Below are 24520 nucleotides of genomic sequence, written 5' to 3'. Positions count from 1 at the left end.
CCAAAAAATTAATAACAGATAATTTTATCGATGTAAAAACCTACTCTTCACATATTCTATTAGTTCTTACTTGCATGCTTTCAATTGGAAGGATGCAAATTAACATGACGGGATGGATGGACAATTCCTTTTTTTTATCCATCTTTTTTAAGATTATTTGAGCCAAATATTAGTAGGTCATTCATCCTACTAACTCCATCCATTTTTCTTTTCATGATTCGAGGAGAACACAGGGTAAATATGAAATATTTTTATTACAAGGTATAGCCCCTTCCACAGAAGGATAAAGTTAGTTGTGCCCTGGTAGTCTCGGCATTCAAAATATACAATATTATTGGGTTTCATGAGGAAAACAACCTCCATCCCTCAACAATTACATTTAGGTTCCAATGGAAGCTCCAATGCAACACAATAATAAACAAGCATCTGGTTACTAAAATGTAACACGGCGGAGGCATTGGCCACTATTGTGGTTCAAATTTGGCCCGAGGGTGACCACGCCAAAAGAGTCAGAGGAGCTGTCAATCGAGGTGGAGAAAGGATGCAACCTCTCGTGCACCGGCGTACTTGCACAAAGTCTTATCGGTGTTTTTCGGTGAGGGCCCTCTGATGCTTAAGTTAACGTGGAGTATTTGTTGGCCAAAAGGTCTTTTTAAGCGTTATCTGATGGAGCTATTTATAGTCCCCGTGGAGGTAACCAGGTGGCGAAGATATGCCCCGTCCTTATCAGGGGAGGTGATGGCACTGGCCAGGTGGCGCGCGGCTACGGCTTGCTTGAGGCATATGGTTTGAACTATCCCTGTGCGCGGTATGGCGTTGGCGCGTGCCATAGGTTATGGCCCTTGTTAATAGGCATGGCTGGGGCAGCAAGGCGTAGTTATTTGTTGACGTGTCTTGGCGTGAACATCAAGTGAAGCATGGTGCGGTGAGGTTATCGCAGGGCATGGCCGCGACACGTATTGGGCGAGATTAGCTCGACCTTTGGCGGGGGCCGAGGTCGGCCTTGCCTCGCTTGGCAGGGCACTGAGGTCGGGCCGACATGGGGGGCCATAATATATATTTGGTAAGATTGGCTTGGCGGATTCTGAGATCGGCCTAGCCTCCTTGACCTTGAGGTCTGCTCAGTAGGGCACCCTGAGCTTGAGCTGGGGCGCATCGTCGTATAGGGCGCCCCGAGCTCGGGTCGGGGTGTGTTATTGTTGGAGACTCCAAAGAAGGTTGATGCAGGTCATAGCAGCGAAGAGATCTGGCCAAGATCGGCTTAGCGTTCGGCAAGGTCCGAGATCGAACTGGCTCTTAGCGAGACCGAGGTTCCATCTAGTCGGCGCCGAGATCTACTTGGCCGAAATGGGGTGGTCCCATGTTGTGAGCAGGATGATCTATTTTGCCCCCATCAGCCACCATTCAATTACTTACTGCAAGGAAATTGGAAGCAAGATCATCTTTTGGAACACTAAAAATCTAAACGAAGACTTCCTACAAAGGTGAGCGTTCCCTGACGAGACTTCCGTCACACGGAATGCCGAGATTCGTGACGCCGAGATAAGTTCATTTAGCTCCTCCACAGAAACAATATTTAAACAATTTCTTTTATTTATGTACCAATCCGGCAGCAAGCCGGTCACAATTCGGCGGAGCGCGACGACAAGTTCATATTATTGTTCAAGCCAGGGGCCCGCATAGAAAGTTGCCGCACGCCTGTTTTCTATCGTTCCTTCGTTCCCTTCCCCTTGCCAAGAGTCCGATCAAAAGCTTCAAAACCCTAGGGCTAGGGTTTTCCTCTCCTTCGTTCCACGCCAAGAAGCATCCCCCGATCTCGATTCATCCTCCAGCTCCCGAGCTCCAATGGCAGCCGTGTCGGCCTCGGCCTCTACCGCTCGCTCCCTTAAGGAATACCTCAAACGGTACGAATCCGGCGCCGACGACCAGAAGAAGAAAAAGAAGAAGAAGAAGAAGGAGAAGCCCAAGTCCGACGCCATGGGTGGAGTTCGCGTCGTGGACGAAGACCCCGTCTGGCAAAAGCCCGTCCAGATCGAAGAAGAAGAGGAATCCGATTCCGCAGGTAATTTTAAACCAATAACTCTAATTCCGTAGTTCGAAGATTGTTTACTTAATTTATTTTATTCATAGATTTTGCTATTTGGTGCAGGCGAAGAAAAACCCCTAATTGATGAGGATATAGAGGTCAAACGCATGAAGAGGCTTGAAGCAATTCGATCCCGGAGACCCTACCATGCGATTTCGGAAGATGGGAGCGGTTGGATCTCGATTTTGGATTCGTCGAAGCCCTCGAATGCTGCCGAGGGCGGCCGAGATCTTTCCCCGCCGCGACAGCGTCATGCCCGGTTCGACACGCCCTCTCCTGAGCCCAAACAGCAGCCTTTGGATGCCGACAATGCTGACCTTTCGCCTCCACGGCAGCGGCGGAGGCGGTTTGATTCGCCAGAGCCTGAAAGAAAGATGTCTGGTATTGGGGAAGCTGACATGTCGCCGCTTCGGAGGCAGTCTACCGAAGATCTGTCCCCTCCACGGCGGGCTCGGCGGCGCTCGCTGGAGGGTGAGGCGTCTCGAGGCTCCCCAATGGCCGACCTTTCTCCACCGCGGAGAACCAGGAAGAGCTCGCCGGAGGACCTCTCCCCTCCCCACCGGGATCGTCGCCGCTTGCAGGAACGGGCTGACCTTTCTCCTCCAAGGAGAAGGCGGAAGGGTTCACCGGGTGACATCTCTGCACCACGTAGGGCTCTTTCACCCGATGCTCAAGGGCCACGCCAGTCTTCTGCCAGAGACCTTTCTCCTCCGAGAAGAAGTCGTAAGGATTCGTCAGTTGACCTCTCTCTGCCACGCCGGGTTCGTCAGCGCTCGCCTGATGCTGTAAGGCGTCCGGGGTCTCCTGCTGCTGACCTTTCTCCACCAAGAAAAAGTAGAAAGGAGGCGTCTTTGGGCAACGAAGCACGCCGGACTGGATTGCTTTCAACTCAGGAGATCAAAGATGAGATCAACCAGAAAAAAAAGGAGGAACTATCGAGGTGATTTACAGAGCATCAGTTTTTAGTGTCATTGAACTACTCTGAGTGAGGCTGTATGACTGCTCAGATTTAGTGTTGTTTTTTTCATATTCGCTGAGAAATGTTGGATAGTTTGCTTTCAGATATGTTATCTTGCACTTAAGCTGACAGGTGGAGGGAATATTTTTGCTTGCAGGTTTGCTTCCATGGATCCTTCTATGAGCGGGAGAGGTGCAGCACCTGTGTTTCGTGATGAGAAAGGTCAGATTACCTTTTCCAGAAACATATATAGTGAATTTTGTCCCAGTATTGCTTTAAGTTAGCACTACTTTAGGATTCATGCGATTTTAAGTTCGCAAATTTAATGCTTTTATAGGAAAACGCATTTCAAAGGAGGAGTTGTTGAAATCGAAGGAAGAAGAGAAACCAAAGGTATGTGTCATTTTCTCCTAGCTTTGCTAGATGATTTGGAAGATCGCCTCTTTTTTTTTTTCCTTTTTTGCCCTTTTTGGAATGCAGATGTATTGGTGTCATGTGTACTAACACTAAATGCATCCAATTTGACTGCAAGTTTTATGGGACAAATAATTTTTTGCACATATAATTATTTAAAAATTCGAGGGATATGATTTTTGCTGCCTTCTGCTACATTTCATTATTGGGTATTTATTTATCTTTTGCAAGAAAAGCATTACTATTTATTTACAAATTTCTCATCTTGAGGAAAGAGTGGGTCATAGTCTGTGCGATGGAAGGTACCTTGGTACTTTGAGATGAGAGCATGATCTAAAAGGGAGGTATTGGGAACAAAGAAGGGAAAATTTCATCGTGAATCAGTTTCTTTTGGCTAATCAGGCAAAAAAGCTGCTTAAAAACCAAGAAAAACTGAAGTAGGGACTCATGATCAGCTTGAAAGAAACTCGCTTCCAGTTTGTTGGTATTGCACTGATTTATTGCAAATTAAAGTTTATTCAAACAATTACAGCAATATCTAATTCAGTGATCATCGTGTGCTTATCGATTTTTCCTGAATCTTTTCAAAACTGGTAGTTGATTTTCTTGGCAGAATTTGCCCTATTATCCTTTATATTGTTGTCAAGGGGTTCTTTATTTCATTAATTGTGACTGCTTTTATGCTCTTATCAGGAAAAAAAATTGGAGTGGGGCAAAGGCTTAGCACAGAAACGAGAAGCTGAAGCTAGGGCACAAGAGCTACAACTTGAGAAGGACAAACCTTTTGCACGTACTAGGTAAGCAGTTAAATATGCGTATTATCATTGCTAATTTTTTCTTTTTTTGATGGAAGGAAATGCACATTTTTGTATTCATTCAAATGTTACTTATTTGCTGAAGCTGATGCAAGTGTGTTTCCTTAGAGCTCTCACAAACATATATAACTTGTAAGCATGATGCACGAACAAATATATTCACCAGAAGAGTTGCTATCCTACATTATAGATTAACTTTCACCAAGTCTGTGTTCCCAAATGAGGTGTACCTTTATGATTATGGGGTTTCATAGTGTAAAATAATATTTGGTAAGAATGGCTAGATATTTTGGAGCCCTTTAAATTGACATTCTTCGTATATCTAAATTGGAATAAATTTGTAATAGAGAGTCTCTGCGTTGGTCCATTCCTTGGTACTTGCATGACAGCTGTTGCTGTCAACCTTGTTGTGTTAGGAGTTTTATGCTCTATTTTGGTAATATACACACATATCCTTTGACTGTTCGAGTGCAGACGGGCTTACATGCAACCAGTGTTTGTAAAATAAACTGTCATATTGATTACAGAATCAAATTTAAATCCTTTTACTTTCATATTTATTAAAAAAAAAAATCAGTGATGCTTTCTTTGCTGTCCAATAAAACAAGTTGAATATAGCATAAGTGAAGATGTTGAGATGGATGTGTGGTAAATCTAGGAAAAAAAGAGTGAGATGTGAATATATTAGTCTACCTGCCCTTGCCCTGGCCTCTCTTCTCTGTTCATTCTCTTTCACTTCTCTCCTTTCCTCCTTGTACTCCCATTTGTATATAAAAAACAGATTGGACTTGCCATAATTCTTTCCTTAAGGAGGGTGGGGTGTGGTATATTTTAAGGAACTATAAGAGTTGCAAAAAATTAAAGACAAGTGATTGAGATTGATTGACATTCTATGGCATGTACAGTGAAGAACTGCAAGGTCTCTAGCAAGGAAGGGTATTTCGATCATTGATGAAGGATGTAGGAAAAGGAGGGAAGGTGTAAGGTGAGAAGGACGGAAGTTGTTTTGAAGATTATGGAAAAGCTTGAAATAACACAGGCGGTAGCCTTAAGATCAACTCAAGAATCGGGGCTAATCTTGAAATTTATAATTACTGATTATGTTTTTTCTACAATCTTAATGTACAATTTAGATTTCTTTCTGCTAAAAGTTGACTGGAATGGCACTGCTGTCTAGAAATTGGTGGTTCATCTTCTCATTGAATCTCTGTCTTAAAATTTCTGCATTTTTTGTCATTTTACATTCTTTCGATGCATGTACAAGTCTTATAGTTGTACTTTTTTATGCCTGTAGGGATGACCCAGAGCTTGATAAGATGTTAAAGGAGAGGATCAGATGGGGCGATCCAATGGCACACTTGGTCAAGGTCTTCTTTTCCTCCCATAGCCTGTATGCCTAATACTGGTTGACATCAGCTTACTGACATTGTTTTTTTATTTGTTGTTTTGTTGTAGAACCCTGAGCGTGTTTTGGAAGATCTTGGTGATAATGAGAAAATGAAAGAATCTGGTTTTATAATTCCTCAGACTATTCCCAGTCACAGCTGGATAAAACGGGGATTAGATTGTCCTCCAAATCGATATGGTATCAGACCAGGTCGTCATTGGGATGGAGTTGATCGTAGCAATGGTTCGTCTCACTCCCATCTTTTGATACTCTCATTTTTCTTCTTGTTTTTTTTTCCAGCTTGTTTTCTTTTTCAATAGGCTTGTAGCCATCTTTGTTTTGTCTTTTGAACTCGGTACAGTATTATATTTGTTTGAAATTTGCATGGCATAAAGCATTAAATCCATGCATTCCAAATTCTGGGCCTGTCGGTGTTGAACACTGGAATGCTTGTGACACTTCAAGACACAAGTTGAACATTTCAAACATCGTTCATGACACCATTGTGATTACATGTGCAACTTTGATGCATGCATAGAAGGTGCTGTTAACGTTACATTTAGCAACACTTATCTTTTTCTAAAAGTGAGAAGCAAGAAAGTTTTAAGTGCGGCTAGGCATTTATAGCAACAATATTCAGCAACACTATAATAGTAACAGTAACAGTAACTTGGCCCTTATTTGTAAAATAGCTGCTGGCATGCAGTGAACTGCAACTGCTGTCCTCCTTGCTTTGATTTCATAAGCAGCTGATTGGCTAAACATTGTTTTTCTCAAATTAAATTAATAAATTTGTGTGCATGAAAGACACCAGCCATGCTATGAATAGTACTTTCTGAAAGTTATGCAAGCCAAGGTTATAAAATGGGGCAATGTTTTGATGCAGTAAATTTCATCAGTTGTTCATTATTTGTGGTTGCAGGTTATGAGAAGGAATTGTTTAAGAGACAGAATGAAAAGCGAGCTACTGAGAGGGAAGCCTATCTTTGGTCTGTTTCTGAAATGTAAGTACTCAAACGCAAGAATAGCCAGACCAGATAAGAGTCCTTTCTCAAATACCTCTGTAGTGAAGACTTCGATCAGCAGCAGAGCCATTGTCATCGGCAGAGCTCCCATGACAGCAATGTGGTGATCGCTTCGATGATTTTTCTTGACCTTGCATGAGTGGCGCTGTATTTTTGTTAGCATCACGAAACATGTTCCTCGCACAAGGCAATATCTTATGTGGAGCCAAGAAATATCAACTGTAAAACTGGGTCATCTTTATTCCTGCTCCATTGCTGCCAAATGTAAGACTGGGTCATCTTTATCAGTTGTACGCTATTTAATATCTTTATTCCAACCATTCAGCTGAAGCATTACTGTAAATGTATGCACCGATTGAAATGAGGTCAGTTTAGTAGCAATTAGACGAATATCTTTCAGGAGGAAGTAAGAAGGCCATGAGGTCTTTCCAAGTAGCAGGGAACTTAGCAATTATGATCGAAGAAGCTTGAAAGACTGTGAACCTAGCTGGGAGAGTCCGATCCCTAATGATCGAAACCAGCGCAGACAAATCCTTCCTCCAAGGAAGCGCCAAAATTAACCTTTACCATGTCATTGGGAGGCGGGGTACCCATGTAACTAGAAAGTGTAGGTTTGAGGCTAAGAACTACTCGAGATGCAAATATCCCAATGCCACAGGTTTAGTAAGGCTGAATTTGATGATGCCTTGTGGAATTTTCTTACCATTCGGATGTTCGGGTCTTCTGTTTGTTGGGAACCATGATCAATGCCTTCAAAGATATAAGATTCTTTATAGAATTATTTCTAAAATGCCACCCTTCTTTTTGACCTTTCTTCGGTTACCTATGAAAAAAGCCTCGTAGGTTTATTCTAAAAATTTTGTCTAACAATAAGATAAACTTTGTTGTCATATTTGGCAAATAGCGTAACCTAAAAATAGAAAAAAAAATTATAATGGAAGAAAAAAAATTATGGTATATCGTACTGTACTAATTTAGATAGTACAGAATATATCATATCAATATTCAATACGAATAAACGTATTGAGACAATATGAAAAAAAAAATATATTATATCGATGGCAGTCTGTTATCGATGCGGCGAATTTGGAAAAAAAAATTCTATCCATCACCCTTTGATTCCATCCAATGTGGCTTTGATGCTGCGTGACATCAATCTTCCAACCCTCAGGTGACACTCAGCTATTACACCAATTCTTAACTGACAGGTAGGATCATAAGAGAGAGGCGTGCATAAGGTACTTTTAAAAAAAAAAAAGAAAAAAAAAAAGGAAGGAGAAGCAAAGGGGAACCTTCTTTGCTTCTCCTTCCTTGGCGTGGAATCGTAGATGCTGCTCTTCTTTGACACGCAATTCGTGCGCCACGTGCAAAAAATCTCGCTTCCCCCGAGAAGTCTGTGCGTGAGAGAGAGAGAGATGAGCTGTACTTCTAAAATAAAATCACTATGTGGACCCGAGTGAATCACCGAAACATGCAAACCCGGAAGTTAGGGACTAAAACAGCCAATAAATTCGCACTAGAAAATGGGTTCAGATATCGTGGGGACAGTCTGGGGTACGCGTAGTAGCGTCGAAAATCACGTTTGCTAAGGGAGTGAGGAGGGAAAACAGGGGCGACAGGGGGGAAAGGAAGGAGATTCGGCGAATCTCCTCCACCCATCTGCTATAAATTCGCTTCTCCTCTTCTCTCCTTCGACCGCTATCTCTCTCTCCCCTGTCCGCGGCCGTCCTCTTTGATCGGAGGAACAGAGCTTAACATCGTTGGGTTTAGCGATTTTGAGGAGAAGATGTCGGATTTAACCAACTCCCATGCTGCCGAGAGGTATTTTGCTTCCAATTTTGTTCTTAGGATTGTAAGTTGGATGGGATCTCGGGCTTATGCTTTTTTTTTTTCTTTGTTTAATTAAAAATCTGGTTTTTCTGTTAATTGTGATCGGCCATTCAGTCAAAATTGATTTTTGGAATCAAGAAGACTCCGAAGCAATTTTATGGACCCTTTTTGTTTTTGATTAGTGCTTGTTTTGGACCTTCATGTGGTCTGTTATGGTTCGTGGGAAGCAATTGCGTGATCTGATGTTGACAATTTTTAACTTTTGCTATCCCACTCGTTATTTGATGGTAAAGTTTTTAAAAAAAAGAGATTAGATTTTTACCTTCCTGGCAAAAAAAAAAGGAATAGTGATATAGCTCATTTGGTTTGTGAAACAAATGCGGGGGAAGGAAATTAAAATCTCAGGACATGAGAAATAGATGTGAGTCATATGGTAACAATTTGTGTAGATGGAGGTGGTTGATGGTTACCAAGTAAGACAAGGTTCGATATTTCGATACCGGATTCCGTATCGGTGCCACACTAGCACTGTGTCGGTACGGGATGGTATGAAATATTTTTAGCATACTGAGTATCGGTACGCCACCCATACCAGATACCAGTGTCCCGGAGTGGCTCAATGAATTTGGGAGTCTAAGGCGAACTCACTAATAATAATAATAAATGCATTTAAAAATTATTTAAGAGCCTCAGTGCATTTATAGCTGAGAGTCTTTTGGGGGCCTCAATGCATTTATAACTAAAAGTCTTTAAGCTGATGCTGCATTTATAGCTAAGAGTCTTTAGGCTTGGGGGCCTTAATGCTGCGTTTATAGCTAAGAGTCTTTAAGCTTGGGGGCCTCAATGCATTTATACCTAAGAGTCTTTTAGAGACCTTAATGCATTTATAGCTAAGAGTCTTTAGCTGGGGCCTTAGGCGACTGCCTCAGTCATCTAAGGGTTGAGCCGGCCATGCCAGTGTTGACACTAGGCATCATGTGGAACACTCCTTTAACTAAAGAGTGAATTCTGACAGACAGCATTAAATGTATTGTATAGTCTTGTCGGTTATCACTTATGCATAATAGATGATGATGAGAAAAGGAGATATTGTCTCGGATTTTAGATATAACATCCTCTGCAGCTTCCTTTATTAAAAATTTTAAAAGAAAACTTACTCCACCTAAAGTAGAATATGATCCCAATCAAAATGAAACTTCTTATTTCTGTTTTCTGGATGAGAAAAATGTCGACACCATAATTAGGTTCGTTCAAAAAATTTATTTAGCGAATACACAATAAAGATATCTAGAGGTGTTTTTAATATCCTAAGCATCTTGATCATATGGACAAATGGAGAGACTCCTTCGTAAGCAAAAGTTTCATTGCAGACACATTATGAGGGAAGATATGGAAAAGTGGAAATAGGTGTAGTTTTTCTACACATGGATGCAAAATGGAATCGGTATATTTTGGTTTTGAAACCATCCATGAGTCCCACATGTGGGGACACTAGGCATGTTGCTAAGGGTGGAAGCATTTTCTCAATGCATGTGCTCAAGAGTACTAAGAGTTGGCTCACTCTCTTTCAAAGGGGAATTTAAAGAGCTGATGTCTATACAGGGAATAATTTTCCTTGATTATAGGTTATCCCTGTGGGTCTTCCTTTTCATTATTCCTCTCCATTATGTTTATTACCAGTTGGAGGGAAAAAGCAAAGACTCGTGACTGACTGACCTGAAGAGAATGCAAAAGTTGCGGTCGAGACTCAAGAGGCTTTTCTTGTTGTTGCTCAATTCTATTCTAACTTTCTCTAATATAACCCAAGAAAATATACTGCACTTCGATAGGCAAATAGAAGATATCCAAGGTAGTTATTGACATATAGTATATTTTAAGCAAACTTGGTGCTTCCTGGATTTGTAATTACTCTATGAAATTTAGTAATGAATCTATATTGTGTGTGCTGTCATTGCAGAGGGAATATCTGGTCACTATGGTCCTTAAAAATTCATCTATTACACATTTGGATAATCCATTTAAATTTGAATAAACTTGGCTAAAATGAGTTCGTATTCCATGGAACTTTATAATGTATGCCCTGTTATAGCATCCCTCCACGGGCTTCCTTGTTACAATTTGATGTACTTTAGGTGTTTTAGGCTTTTAAATGAAGACATGTCTCGCCTTGAAAAAGCTCTTTCCATGAGTTTGATTATGTAATTGATGTTCTTTTCCTTATCTGTAGAAGAGGCTGTTTTTTATTTCTCTTAATAAAAGTAGGTGGGCTACGGGCCTTTGTTTTCCCTCAAAGTTCTTTTTTTGTTTAGTAAAAAGAAGATAAACACATGCCTTTAAGAACATAGTGTACCTATTCATGTAATATAATAAATTTCATGCTCCTTTTTTTAATTAAAATCATTTAGCTTACTGACCACCTGGTTTATTGAACTACATGTCTAAAGATCATCCTCTAAACATGACAAAGGTGTATAGAGTGCTTTCATTAGCAACACTGTACTCCACCACAACTTATGTTTCAATTTGTTGTACATAATCAGATAATTTATCTTGCTGATTGAATAGTCCTGAAAAAGTATTATCCTGCAAGAAAAAAAATGCTCCACTTGTCATTCACTAGGCAATACTATTTTCCAGTTGCAATATTGAAGATTCTTCATTTAGGGCAATGCTTCTGGAATGCTTTAGTGTTTCCTAACTCGGGAATACTACTTACAGCTTCCTCTATTGATGAACCAGCAAGCTTATTTCCAATCTTACAGAAAATATTTAAGATCTATGTAAACCTATCTTGTTGAATAGATAAACACCTTTGATGGATTCAATCGATTTGCCGATGTATATTGGAAGGTAAACTAAAGATTACTAAACAAATTTAGATGTACGATTCTCTTCTTAATGAAAGTTGATTTTGTAACCACAACATCTGCAACTCTAAATTGAACACCAAAGTTTAAATGCTAAACTACAAGACTACAAGTATCAGAAATTTAATCAAAGTTATGTCCAGTCCACTTCTTCTAGGTGAGTTAGTTTGGCATTTTGAGTCCTAGAACAAATGATGTGTTTTTAATTCATTGTGTGAGGGTTTAGGGATTTTTGGGGCACAATTACACAATGCAGCTATTGCAGTGAGTGCAGTTGGTAGGGTGCTTGAGGTACAGCTCTGAAATGTGGTTTGGTGTATAAACCTAGAGCAGTTTGGTACTGTTTAAGTGCTATGGTTGAGTGAAATGCATGTGTGGGTTGAGTCTTTTGGATGCTCACCCGCACTAACTGCATGAGGCCAAGGTTTGCCGTACCGGTGCATATCGACCATACCGTACTGTACTTGTACCAAATTGGTACACGGTACAAGGGGCGTACCAACACTCGGTATGCCGATCAGCCACGTACTAGGTGTACCAACACTATAACAAAATGGTACCGGCATGGGATCCACTACTGAGACGGCGAACTTTGCCTGAGGCGGTCCTTAAGTAGGTTGAGGCTTTTGGATGGTCACCCACAGCGATGCAAATGGGCCAGGTCTAGGTTGTAAATATGCAAAATCTTTCAATAGGACTTGGCTGAAGACCCAAACCAAAAGATGTAAGGTTTGGTGCACAGGCTGGCCCATTTGCATCCTTACTCATCTGCGCACGCCGTGACAGAGACTCTCTCTCTCTCTCTCTCACACACACACACACAAACACACATAGAGAGAGTTGTATTTTTGTCCTAAATATGTGCAATTGCAAGGTTACTTTGAACAGTTCAGCCATAGAATAATTGAGATATCAGCAGAACCATCAATCAAAAAAACCTTAATTTTCATATACTCTGGTTTGTTTGTTATTGCAGCTAGCCGTGTGAAGAGCCAAGGTATAGTTTTATGTTTCAATGACATTTGTTGCTTAATAAGAAATAAACTTTTCATATATTCCACTGGGAGATATCAATAGAAACATGGGAAAGTTGATATAACCTGCTTCTACTCTGGATATTAAGATGTTTGATGCATAGTCTGTGTGCACTTTCAAATTTCTACCGCATATTTCTGTTGATATCATCTGAATGTGCTTTCTGACTGGAATCTGAAAATAGCAATAACAGACCATGTTCACAATATAAATATCTTTTTGAAACTCAAAGTTGCGATCCAGGGATGATTTCCATTAAGATTTTCCGACAAGTTCCCTGGTACCTTAGGCTGAACTCTATTTTCAGGCCAATATCTTAGTTGGGTGAATAAGAAGGGAAAAACTTAGAAATAGGAACATTACTGGATATCTGAGTTAAAATAATAGAGAATAGGATGCTAGAGACTCAACTAAAATATTTTAATGGAAAAAGGCATGTGCAACAAAGCTACCGATTATCCTAGTACTGAGAGGGGCATGGATAATTGTAAAGATCAAAACTGTTAGAAGGATTAGAAATGTTGATGATGTTTGTGTTAATAGCACTATGAACAATCATTGAAGAAGGATTTGCTAAGCTGTCACTGCAGTTATACCTGACAGATATATATATATATATATATATATATATATATATATATATATATATATATATATATATATATATCATATATTCAACTGAATTTTCTTTTAAAAAAAAGAAGGGAAGAAAGAAAAATCTCTTGTCAATGTGGGTCTTGCTTCCAGAAACATATGAAGAAAGTGGAGCTTCTTGTCAGGCGGACTACTGGCTGTGGGAAGAGCCCAAATTTTAATGTTAAATCCTAATTGCATTTACTTTAATCAACACTTTTTTCTAAGAGCAAGTTAATAAGGTTTATTGAGGTTAAATTTGCTGATATAGAGTTTTCAGAATATCCTTCTCATTGCTTGTTGTAGTTTCAAGCATTAGTTGCATTAAAGACAGCTATACTAATATCATTTGAAGAACCTGATTTCTTTGAAGCGGACATTCTTTTCTACGTCTTCCTAACCCCTCAACACAACCAACCCAACCCCCTCCCCCACCAAACAACAGCAACAACAACAAAAAAGAAAAACGTCCTAAAACAGAAAAACATAAAAGGAACTCCCCTCCTCTCTTTGGGTAGCACTGACTTGTGAGCTGGACTTTGTTGCAGTTCTATCTCTGGACTCGCTCCTCTTGAAGCTGTTTTGTTTGATGTTGATGGAACACTATGTGATTCAGATCCTATGCATTACCATGCTTTTCGAGAATTGCTGCTAGAGGTATGGGTTCTTTCACATGATCCTGTCAGTTATTTAACTGTGATTTTGCTAACCATTATTTGGCCATGTGAAATTAGTCTTTGACACTCAATAAATTATTGTTCACAGATTGGTTACAATAATGGTGTACCCATAACGGAGGAGGACTTCATTGAGAAAATCGCTGGCAAGCACAATGAGGACATTGGCAAAGCTTTATTTCCTGATTGGGATCACGAGAAGGCTGTGAAATTCATTGATGATAAGGAAGCTATGTTTCGGAGGTATATTTGCTAGCTGTCCCTCCAAAATTACTATATTCTTCTTTCTGTGTTACATAGCATCATTTTGAGATGGAAGTGTTGCAACATTGGATTTACAGGTTGGCATCTCAACAGTTGAATGCAGTGGATGGGCTCTACAAGCTACGAAAATGGATTGAGGATAGAGGCTTAAAGTGTGCAGCAGTAACTAATGCTCCAAGGCCTAATGCTGAGCTTATGATTTCGATACTTGGACTGTCTGATTTCTTCCAGCATGTAATAGTTGGGAGTGAATGCGAGAGAGCTAAACCATTTCCTGATCCTTACCTGAAGGCTGTCAAGCTTCTCAATGCATCTCTTGAACACTCATTGGTGTTTGAGGTTGGTTTTCTTATCTAAACCATGTTATTCAAGAAATCTTCTTTTTCCATATTCTTTTAGTAATGGCACCTAATTTTTCGTATTTTAACCCCTTGTTTCTTAAGGATTCTGCGTCAGGAATAAAAGCTGGCGTGGCAGCAGGTATTCCTGTAGTTGGAGTGATGACAAGAAATCCTGAAAAGTCACTTAGGGATGCAGGAGCCAGTTTGCTTATAAAGGATTACAATGACCAAAAGCTTTGGAAGGCACTGGAAGATCTAGAGAGAGTGGAAGCCACATTGAAGAAGGCTGATGTTTGAGGTGGATTTATTCTTCATTAGATGATAAATATAGTATGGATTACGGAATAAGGGTAAAATTGTGGCATTTCAACAGGAGAATTTATTTGTGTACAACAACTTTACACAGACAAATATGCGATTCTTTTTGGAATTGTAAGGTCATTTGCAATGCCGAGGTCCTCTTGCATCGCCAATGATCAAGAAATTTGCAGCGATACTCTCAGATTTAACTTAATGTGATGGCAGTAGATGTAACACCACCAATTTGTTGTTCCCGTTGGTTATCGTCAACGGTGATAAAGACAGTACTACTGTATTATAATCATCATATGAATTAATGTTATAATTCTCTTTAGTTTGGATGTTTCTGATTTGGATATTATGCGGTACTGAGTGAGGATGTATGGAAAATAGTATTAGTGGAAAAAAGGAAATGAAATAAACACAAATGACATGAATTGATGGTTTGGGCATGTATGGTGCAACATTCACATATCTTTGATGTGTCTCGCTGATATGACACCAAAGTAGGCAGGCATTTCAAAAGTAAGTGGAGCTTTGAGGCTCATGTTTCTTCGGCCGAGGTTGCAGATTCTAATCCTTGCGATGACAAATGTTGAAGGCCCTAGTTGTGTATGGCTTGGTTAGTTGGCTCTTGTCTCGGTTCAGTTAGGGGCAATATAAATAAACCTGCAGCCAAAGCATGCCCTCTCTGTTTATTTAAATATTAAAGCGTATATGAACAAATCTGTGGTGAAAGCAAGTCTTTGGTAGAGTTTGCACTTTATGAAAAAAATTGCACAATCAGCAACAAAGGCAAGTCACGCAACATGAAATGTTTATATGAGAACAGTTAACTGATGATTTAGAGAGGTTCACAAGTTAGAACAATTGGGTGCCAAAATCCTGTATAACCTTCTTCATGGATTCAGTCATTAAAGCTCAAAAAAGATTTCTATTCCAATGGAAAATCTGGTGGTGCAGACTTGCGTGCCAAGATATATTCTAGTGAAGGAATTGAGGGAGGCTGCATGAAAGATGAAACAATGGCAATTTCCAGGGCGCCGCTGCAACTCCATGGAACACAGTTTAATCAGCCACGCCAACGAATTCGTTAGGACACAAATGGAAACACATGCTCCAACTGAAGAAGCTGCTTTGTTGTTTAATCTTGAGTTTACCCTATTGATGAGATTTAAGAAAGTTTCTCTGTTGAGATCTCAAAATCCCTCTTACCTGTCCAAAGTTTTCCCAGCATCCCATCTTGGCTGAGACAAACCAAGATTTCACTTTATCTCTAATATAGCCAAAACATTAAGATGACCAACATTTTGCACTTCAGCACTCCACTTTGGAATCACATTACACCCTCCAGAATAACTCAGGCTGTCAATGGAGCACTTATCAAGGTGGCGTATCAATCGAACAAAATTTTAGCACTTGTATGTTAATCACCATATTCACTAACAGAGCCATGCACATACATCAACTACTTGCTACATGCATATCAGTCGGGCATAAACATCACTCTCTCTCCGCCAGACACCTATATCCACTCCACCCAGAGCCTAGATTCCAATTCTAGATGTCAAAATCTTGCAAAACGAGGACTTAGATAATGAATGGTTGAAACAAAGATCAACACCACTTGGAATCGAGAATCCAATCTTTAACTCAAAGGACTCGAGGTAATTTTACAGACTGGTATATTACTAAGCCACCTCATTTCCATTCAGTAACCATGCACAGCAGGTGGTGCTAAATACACATCATTCAGTAACTGTTACTTTGTGAGCAGAATGCATCACGCATGCTAAGCTTCAGCAGAGTTTGCCGGAGCCAGCCAGAAAATACCAATGCAAAAGCAAATGAGAACAACAGCCTTGCATAACATGTACAAATAATACCCAAAAACTCGCTATCTATAGTGATAATATCAAATTATACAAATTTCAATCAAAGAGACATGAATATGCAGTCCAAAATTGTGATCGACTATCGTGCGAATGAATCCGCACAACAAAAATAAAGAAAGGTGACGAATGGAATATGCTTAAAAATAATAAATAAGCACTCGATAGAGACATGAATATTAACATAATCTATCTAGTCCATGAAACTGAGTCGATTTCATCCCTTGCAGCCCTATACAATTCAAGTCTCTTAGCACATTGTTGTCTACGCTCCATCAAAGCTGGATCCTCATCCAAAAGCTTAGCAAGATCCTTTCCCTACATAGCACAAAGGAATCATTAAAACCCAAAACTTAATAGGGGAAAAAGGGAAAAACTGCACTTAAGAATTAGGTTGCCAAAGGGTGGTGGAGACCTCTTTTTTCCCCACTTGTGTATAGAAATGGTCAAGCAAAGATCGCTTAGCTTCTCGAACTTGGCAGTGGACTGCTGACTTTGGGATAGAGTTTTTAAGTGTGTCTGACACCATCCCTATGTAAGAGGATACATTCGATCCTATCCTCCTGAAATGCCCCTCCCCATATCGGTCAGTAGTGGAGGCAGCTGGATTCCCTCCTTTCTCTACCTCCTGTGGAAGCCTTCGAAAGAATTCCACTGTCAAGTATGATGACTCCATATCAACCAGCCGTAGTGTAGTCCTCCGACTATCTTCACGGAATCTCTCCAAGGCTTCATATGCTGCAACAGCTAATTCGGCTTGGAGAGTAGGAAATCTTCTCAATTCCTGTTAATACAAGACATCACCATGAGTTTTGTCATTTGGAGAAATAGATAGTACTTTAGAAGATCTTTAACTGCTTTAATACTTACCTGTGTCTCTCCTATAGACTTCCTCACCAATTCCTTCAAAACATAGTGCACCTGCAACATTTATAATTCCAGATTAGGAATTTAAAAACAAAATAAAGAAAGAAAGCTCACGCCCCTTAAAATACCTATCTGACCACGGATTCAAAGCCAGAAAGAATGAGCGGAAAAATCCCAGAGTCAAATAAAAAAATCATAAGACAATAATACATGGGAAAAAATAGCTTACCGCATCTACTGTTGCTTCACCTGGACCTCTAAAATAACTGAGAGCACCCTCAATAAGACGACGGTAACCTTGCTCAGGAGCAATCAAGTGAGGCTGATAACCATCTGCTTGAGAGACCACCTTCTTCACATTTTGCAAAGAAAGATAACGGTCAAAAGGAAGTTTCCTCATAGCAGCAGGGAGTTGATTGTCAAAAATTCCGTATATTCGATCACCACCAGGTCGTCTGTTATTAAATAGCAAAACATTTCACAAACTTGGATTCTTAAAATGCAGAATTAAATAAAAACAATGAAAGCCACCATTTATTAAATGAAGGTATATAAAAGAGCGGGGATCAACAAGCAAGAAGCTACATGCACTTGCTTACCAATGCATGTTCAAATTTAGAATTTATAAACATTAACAGCCAACGGCGTATTAATCAAAGAAACGATACACTTGACATAATGTTACAATAATTAATTGACACCTCACATATGAGGCATCAAAGATCACTTGATAACACTCATCACATCAATAGCAATAAAAAGCATTTAGAAGCATTATGACAATGTATTAGCATGGAGCTTCCAAGTGTGCCAAGCAAGGTTCACCATCTTGATACTAAACCCATATCGGTACAAATGCTAGCATAGTGTCAGTTCGCTCGGTACAAGGGTCGATTTGGCATACCAAGATTCAGTATGCTCCTTGTACCAAGTCTCGGTTCGGGACCATTCAGTATGGTATTCCGGTATAGGACAGCATGTACTAGTATGGGAACCTTGGTGCCAAGTGCTTTATTTCTAGTCTTTGGCATAAAAAAAGCCACAAGTCTGAAAAATGCATATTATCTGCATGCTTGAAAGGGAAGAGAGAAAGGGAAGTCGGAAACATTGTTGACCATCATAAAGAAGCTAAAAGGCACTTACCCTCCATCTAGATGTTCTTTGAATATCCGGTCAAACGCACGACAGAGTTCCAAAATAGTGTACAGCTGCGCCTGAAAATACAAAAAAAGAAATAAAGAACTATGCATATTGCTGTTTTCTTTATAAAACATATTATTCCATTTAATGCAACATAATGAGATACAAGTGCCTTACCCCTGCATCAACAGCAACTGGCCTCCCGATATGGTCCATCTCTGATTCTAGTTCATCAATCGTTTTATTGATCGAAGATGTGATACTTGGAATCTGTGCCCTAATGACGGACTCCAGATGCTGAAAACAATCACCATCATTTCAGTGAATGTAATTCTACAATATTTAATGAATAATACCTTAAATTGTGAACGGCAATCACATATTACCCTTGAAAGAAGCTTAGCTAGATATTCGGACCCCATTTTACTGGCTAAATGTGCATAGTCAGGACTAGTTGCAAAGTACTCCCTCTCATTTCGTCTGGCAGCAATCATGTCAACATTCTTATTTATATCTGCTTGTGAACGGTTTACGATTCCAACCCAGGGATGTTGCAACCGATAAGATCTTCCTTCAAGAACCTAGAAACAACATTGATATATTAAAACTTAGCTTTAAATACAAGCAAACTTATGCATAACATACAATGATGAAAATGGAAACTGCTACATATACATAAAGAAAAAAGAAAAAAAACAGAAACTTACATCTAGAGCATTTGTTCCCTTATCCATTAGATCTAGCTTTGTCAACACCCCAAATGTCCTTTCACCTAACCACAGCTCAAAGAACAGAAACTCATACAGGAGGAAAAAAAGAACATCTAGAGCTTCATAGAAGTAATAACATCATTGATGTTTTCAAGTATGTTTTCTCATTGCTATTGTTGTTGAGAGAGATACTAAAGTAGCTATGCTAACCCATACCTGTAGGATCAACTTCTCTAGCAAGCTTTATTGCATCAGAAGTAGCAATATCTTGATTGGCTGGAGATATTGCCAGTATAATGCAGTTAGGCTGAAACAAAAAGTACTACACTTTCAGAAAGAATTTGATTAAGAACAGGCATAATTATAGATAGCATGTATGAATGTTAAATTGAAGTAGAGAGAATGTTCTGTTAATCAGTACAAAAACAATAATATCAGCCCACCTATAAAAAGCATATAAACAGGGAGATCTGTCAGAAGCTCTAACCATGCTCCCCCTTATACTGAAAAAACTTTACTTCTAAATTGAAATTCACAATCAGAATATGGTTTCTGCTACTTAATTCATGAAGGAGGACAAAAACAGCTGATACAACATCTACCAAAAAATTAAAAAAAGAACATATAAGGATCTCCATAAAAGTCATAAAAGAGTAAAAGACTAATGGCTAGAGGTCAAAAAAAAAATGATGCCATTCCGGATGGTTAACTTGGAAAGAATATGAAACCAAGTAGATAGTGGTCCATTGGCTTCTATTATCTGACCTACGCATATTTATTCACAATTGTAATCCAAAAGCAGCAGCAGTATATTTCTCTATGAATAACCTAGAAAAACTTCTAAAAAGACCAAGAGGATTTCCTTTTCAAAATGATAATGGATGACTAAGCAAAAGGAATATAAATTCATTACTGAGATAAGCTGACAAGTTCCCAAAAAGAAAAGAGACATTACTAAATGATAAATGTAAGAAACAGAATAAGCCTTATATTTTAAAGCCTATTAATAGAGAAGATACTGAGACAGGATAAGTGCTGAGATGACAAGATAATTAGCATCCTTTTCACCAGCTAACAGAATCAAACAATCAGCCCAGTGCATAAAGTTCCACTTTGCTGGAAAACTAAATACCTTCTCTACATATGATCGGACCATATTTTCAATATCTTCAACAATAGTATCAGGCTGCCCCTCTACAAAAACAGATATAATTATATTAAATAAGAAACAAAATGAAGCTTCACACCACAATAAACCAAAGGTTATATGCACAAAGTGTGGATAAAATATGTACCTACAGCAACCTTCGTCAGACCAGGTAGATCAATCAACGTTAAGTTCACAACTGCAGAAGGATCACAGCAATGAATGGTCTCACTTATAAATGTAAAACTTTCAACTAAAGCATTATAAGAGAAGAGGACATAGAACATGTGAGAAAATGGGAGGATTACTTATAGCCAATAAAGAAGATCATCAGTTTTGGAAGATATATTCGCAACAAAATTATTAATTGAGATTTGTTTGCTTTGTTTTCTTTCAGTAGCAGTTTAGATTTAAAATTTTTAGGAGTTATCAGGGTATCATGTGTCAGATTTTATAAGAGTAGATGATGGAGGACTAGTATTAGATGGTTAGACAATCTCTTCTTCTAGCATTATACCAAATTTAAACTTTTTTCTGCTGTTTGATCACGGCTCAAGCCACAGAAGGCTGAGTGAGTGTGGCCCACTAAAAAACTGTACAGTGAAAATAAAGGGTCAGTAGAGCAGAGAGTGCAGAAGGCATCTAAGTCCGGATCCTCTCTAGTTCATGTTTGAACCGGACAAAGTCCATTCCCAATCACCACTGTCCATGCATTGTTGAAATGATGGTGATTGATTGGGTGAGAATGTAACATTTCAGCAATATTCAATCACCCACCATTAATAGTGGATGATGTAGATTGTACCTTACGGAGAGGATTGGAACTCAAGGTATCCATATAACCTCCTCATCCAATTCACCTTCTGTTCCTCACATATATCAAGTGGCTAACATCTATTAGGGATATTTAAAGAAACTTAAATGATTTTTTCTGGGAATTTTTTGAAAACAAGATTGTTAAAATAATTCTGAGACACTTTAGATGCAGGAAATAAAAATATTGTTTCTCTTCTCTCAATTCTATTGTCTTTAGATCTCTTCTGCTGGGATAAAGAAAACACCATGTTGGATGAGGAACCCATTCTTATTCAGTCTCAAGAACTATCAGAGATCACATTTTTCTTATAGTGTGGTTGACAAGAAATTTGGTTCCAAATAAGAGGTGAAATGAAAATTGGCAAAAAATGATTTACCTTTTCTCTTCTGTGGAGCCTTCTCTACTCAAGAGTTTTGTGCTCCATTGCTGATCCCATTTCAATGGAAAAGACTTACAGATAATGAAATTATATTTCAAGATCTAATCCAACCCGATGAGAGATAATGGTTCAACTGAGTCTATAGTTCTCGTTGAATTTCAGGTGTTAAGTTGCATATTGTCCCCGATTAGTTGAAGGTGGCTCAATCAATCAGCTAACAGATTATGGTAACCGACAGAAAATGTGAGAGTGCAAGAATAATCACTCAAGTTCTTGCCATACCCTAAGATTTTTAAGGTTGTTAAACTTTAATGAATAGACTTGCTGGAAACACAAGCCTACACACAAACATAGATGGACGCAAACAGAAAGACATATTTCATACATAAATGCTGGTAATATAAAAGCATGCAATATAACAAACAGTCTCAACAAATTTGCACAGGAGAGATAAGTTTTTTTTTTTAACCTTTGGATGCTCTTTATTGGTTTATTCTCACATTTGTTTATAATGAGATTGATTTAAATAAACAAATAATTTTAAATGTAAAACACAACAAATTAGCAACAAGTCTAAAACTGGGTAGCAAGTTGAATTGACAACATTTTCCATGCATTTTCAGAATATATTATAATATTTTCTTCAATATATCTGATGTATTAGCAAACCTTTCCTTACAATTGTTCCCTCGATCACTATTATTAAGTCTAGAGGACTAATCCATAAAGTATTTCGTAGATTTGACAGAAATTTTAAATCATTATTTAGTGATGATATAGTTCAAAAGACATGTTCTATTCAGGTAACCATTTGCTACCACAAAAAAAAATAAATAAATGAGTGATTAAAAAATGAAACACCTATTGCACAACAAGCAGCAAAATGTCATGTCATACAATATAACAAACAGTCTCAACATATTTGTATCCTTTCGATGCTCTTTCGTGGTGTCTCCTCGCATTTATTTATCATGAGACTGGTTTAAACAAACAATTATTTTTAAATGAACACAAATTAACAAGCAAACTGAGATTGGGAATAGCTAGTTGAACTGACAATATTTTCCATGCATTTTCAAAATATATTATTTAATTTCTTTGATATATCTGGCATATTAGCAAGTTTTTCCTTACAACTGTTGTCCCAAACACTATGATTAAGTCTCAAGGACTGATCAATAAGCATTTAGCAGCTATGACTAAGAATATTAAATCAGTATTTAGGGTTGATATAACCCAAAAGACATATTTTGTTCTATCTAGTTAACCATTTGCTACCAAAAAAGAAATTGATTGAGTGGTTGAAAAAAATAAAACACCTATTACACAACAAGTAACACAATGTCCATGTCATACCATCCATGATAATTTAAAGAGAAAGGAAGATAGTGAAAGTAGTCAATTACCATTTGGTGAGTAAATGCTAAGATGAATGGGGACAGGGGAAATTTGTTTCCTTTTTCCAGTCATTCTATCAGTTTCATCTTGGATTTCTTTGCGCACAAGAGCTGCATAAAAATAATCATAACATGAAATCAATTAAAGATAATTTACAACTGCATTTAGAAAAAGAAAACAGAATATGCAAATAATGCTACCAGCAATAGACATCACAATCTATGTAATATAATGCTTGCATATATACGAGTCTCTTGGAATGGAGTATTTGCTAACCAATGCACAATCCCAATTGCCACTTACCATGACTTTTGGCAAGGAGGGAGAAAAAAAAGGAGTATTTCCACCTGAACCATTTCAGCCATCTATTTCGTTCAGTGGGACAGGACAACATCATGACTATGTTCTTGTATACTCTTAAAAAACAACCAATAGCATATTGACCGTTTGCTTAGACTTGGTCTCAAACTTCACATGATTCTTACCCTCACAGGGGGAATAAATTGAAGAATGAAGTGCTTCCCACGCACCCGCGCAGAAAGCACTTCCCCCCTTCTAGGTAGACTTATTCACCGGAAATCCCCCCGAGGTTTTTTTTCTTCTACATATTAGTCTTTGCTTAGAAAAAAGAAAACTTTATATACATTCTATGCTATCTAAAATCAACAGAGATTCAGAACATTATGAGCAATTTGTTATTTAGAAAGCAATTCCAGATTGCTTTTAATGAAATAATCAAATGAACATAACAATACCATCAAAAATAAAGTGATCCTACAAATCCTTAGCCAATGAATCAAATAAAAATTAATATATATATAATAATTAAACAAGATAAAAGATAAAGAGAAACTTCGTGATGAAGAGAAAAACACACCAAAGTCAGTGAATTTCCTCCTCGGCAAGTGCAGGAATTCGGCGTACTCCTGCTTCCTTTCCTCCGTTTTGTGCAACTGCAGTACCAACGGCCTCCTTGTCACAATTCCTTCAAAACAAAGAAAAAAAAAGAAAGAAAGGATTAAAACATCCATTAAAAAATCAGCAAAAAAGAATCAAAAGAAAATTAAATGAACCAGGACTAAAGCTCAAGAACCAAACCAGATCCACGGGGAAGGAAATCCCGCCCAACGATGCTCTCCAAGACCGAAGATTTCCCCGAGCTCTGCTCTCAAACCGCATCAAGAACAGAGTCAGCCGACAAAAAAGAGACTGAAAGACGCCTAGATGTATCAAGAAAGGGAGAGCAATAGAAGATTGGGAAGACCTGTCCTCCGATGACGGCGACGGAGGGGAGCGCCTCCCATAGGGTTGGCAGGGCGGCGGCGCCGTCGGCATCACCGTAGTCGCCGAGCACCGTGCACGCCCTCTGGATCCGGTTCACGAGCCCGATCAAGCTCTCCATCGTCGCCATCTCGGAGACCCTGACGCTAACCCTAGTCTCTCCACAAGGAACGAAGGAAGGAGAGAAGGGCGAGAGCTGCGCAGACTTCGCCGCTTCGACAAGGCTCGGGGGAGAAAGAGAACGAGTCGGGGCAGGG

At 39.0% G+C, this 24520-nt stretch overlaps 3 protein-coding genes across 3 annotated transcripts; 2 read left to right on the top strand and 1 right to left on the bottom strand.

The window, feature by feature from the left end:
- Positions 1 to 1509: 1509 nt before the first annotated feature.
- Positions 1510 to 7015, top strand: LOC103714024 (pre-mRNA-splicing factor of RES complex protein). Its single transcript, XM_008801126.6, has 8 exons — positions 1510 to 2062; positions 2150 to 3026; positions 3202 to 3266; positions 3382 to 3437; positions 4152 to 4255; positions 5568 to 5640; positions 5729 to 5903; positions 6583 to 7015. Exons 1-8 carry the CDS (start codon positions 1846 to 1848, stop codon positions 6666 to 6668), a joined length of 1653 nt encoding a protein of 550 aa, XP_008799348.4. The 5' UTR covers positions 1510 to 1845; the 3' UTR covers positions 6669 to 7015.
- A 1080-nt stretch (positions 7016 to 8095) lies between these two features.
- Positions 8096 to 14966, top strand: LOC103714023 (2-deoxyglucose-6-phosphatase-like). Its single transcript, XM_008801125.6, has 5 exons — positions 8096 to 8506; positions 13599 to 13707; positions 13816 to 13970; positions 14069 to 14330; positions 14435 to 14966. The coding sequence occupies exons 1-5, from the start codon at positions 8472 to 8474 to the stop codon at positions 14627 to 14629; spliced, it is 756 nt and encodes a 251-aa protein (XP_008799347.3). The 5' UTR covers positions 8096 to 8471; the 3' UTR covers positions 14630 to 14966.
- A 1546-nt stretch (positions 14967 to 16512) lies between these two features.
- LOC103714022 (phragmoplastin DRP1E-like) lies at positions 16513 to 24504 on the bottom strand. The gene is made up of 15 exons (XM_008801124.6): positions 24247 to 24504; positions 24081 to 24144; positions 23860 to 23967; positions 22991 to 23092; positions 20537 to 20587; positions 20374 to 20435; positions 19458 to 19548; positions 19239 to 19303; positions 18918 to 19112; positions 18709 to 18828; positions 18535 to 18605; positions 17621 to 17846; positions 17395 to 17445; positions 16940 to 17308; positions 16513 to 16842 (listed from the first exon to the last, which is right to left on the bottom strand). The coding sequence occupies exons 1-15, from the start codon at positions 24391 to 24393 to the stop codon at positions 16714 to 16716; spliced, it is 1851 nt and encodes a 616-aa protein (XP_008799346.4). The 5' UTR covers positions 24394 to 24504; the 3' UTR covers positions 16513 to 16713.
- Positions 24505 to 24520: the final 16 nt, after the last annotated feature.

The sequence above is a fragment of the Phoenix dactylifera genome, chromosome 10, assembly GCF_051530095.1.
Source record: "Phoenix dactylifera cultivar Ajwa chromosome 10, Ajwa_hap1_PhDact_Kaust_v1.1, whole genome shotgun sequence".
Taxonomy (NCBI): domain Eukaryota; kingdom Viridiplantae; phylum Streptophyta; class Magnoliopsida; order Arecales; family Arecaceae; genus Phoenix; species Phoenix dactylifera.
Note: the sequence above shows the minus strand (reverse complement) of the source record. Positions and strands in the feature narration are given on the sequence as shown.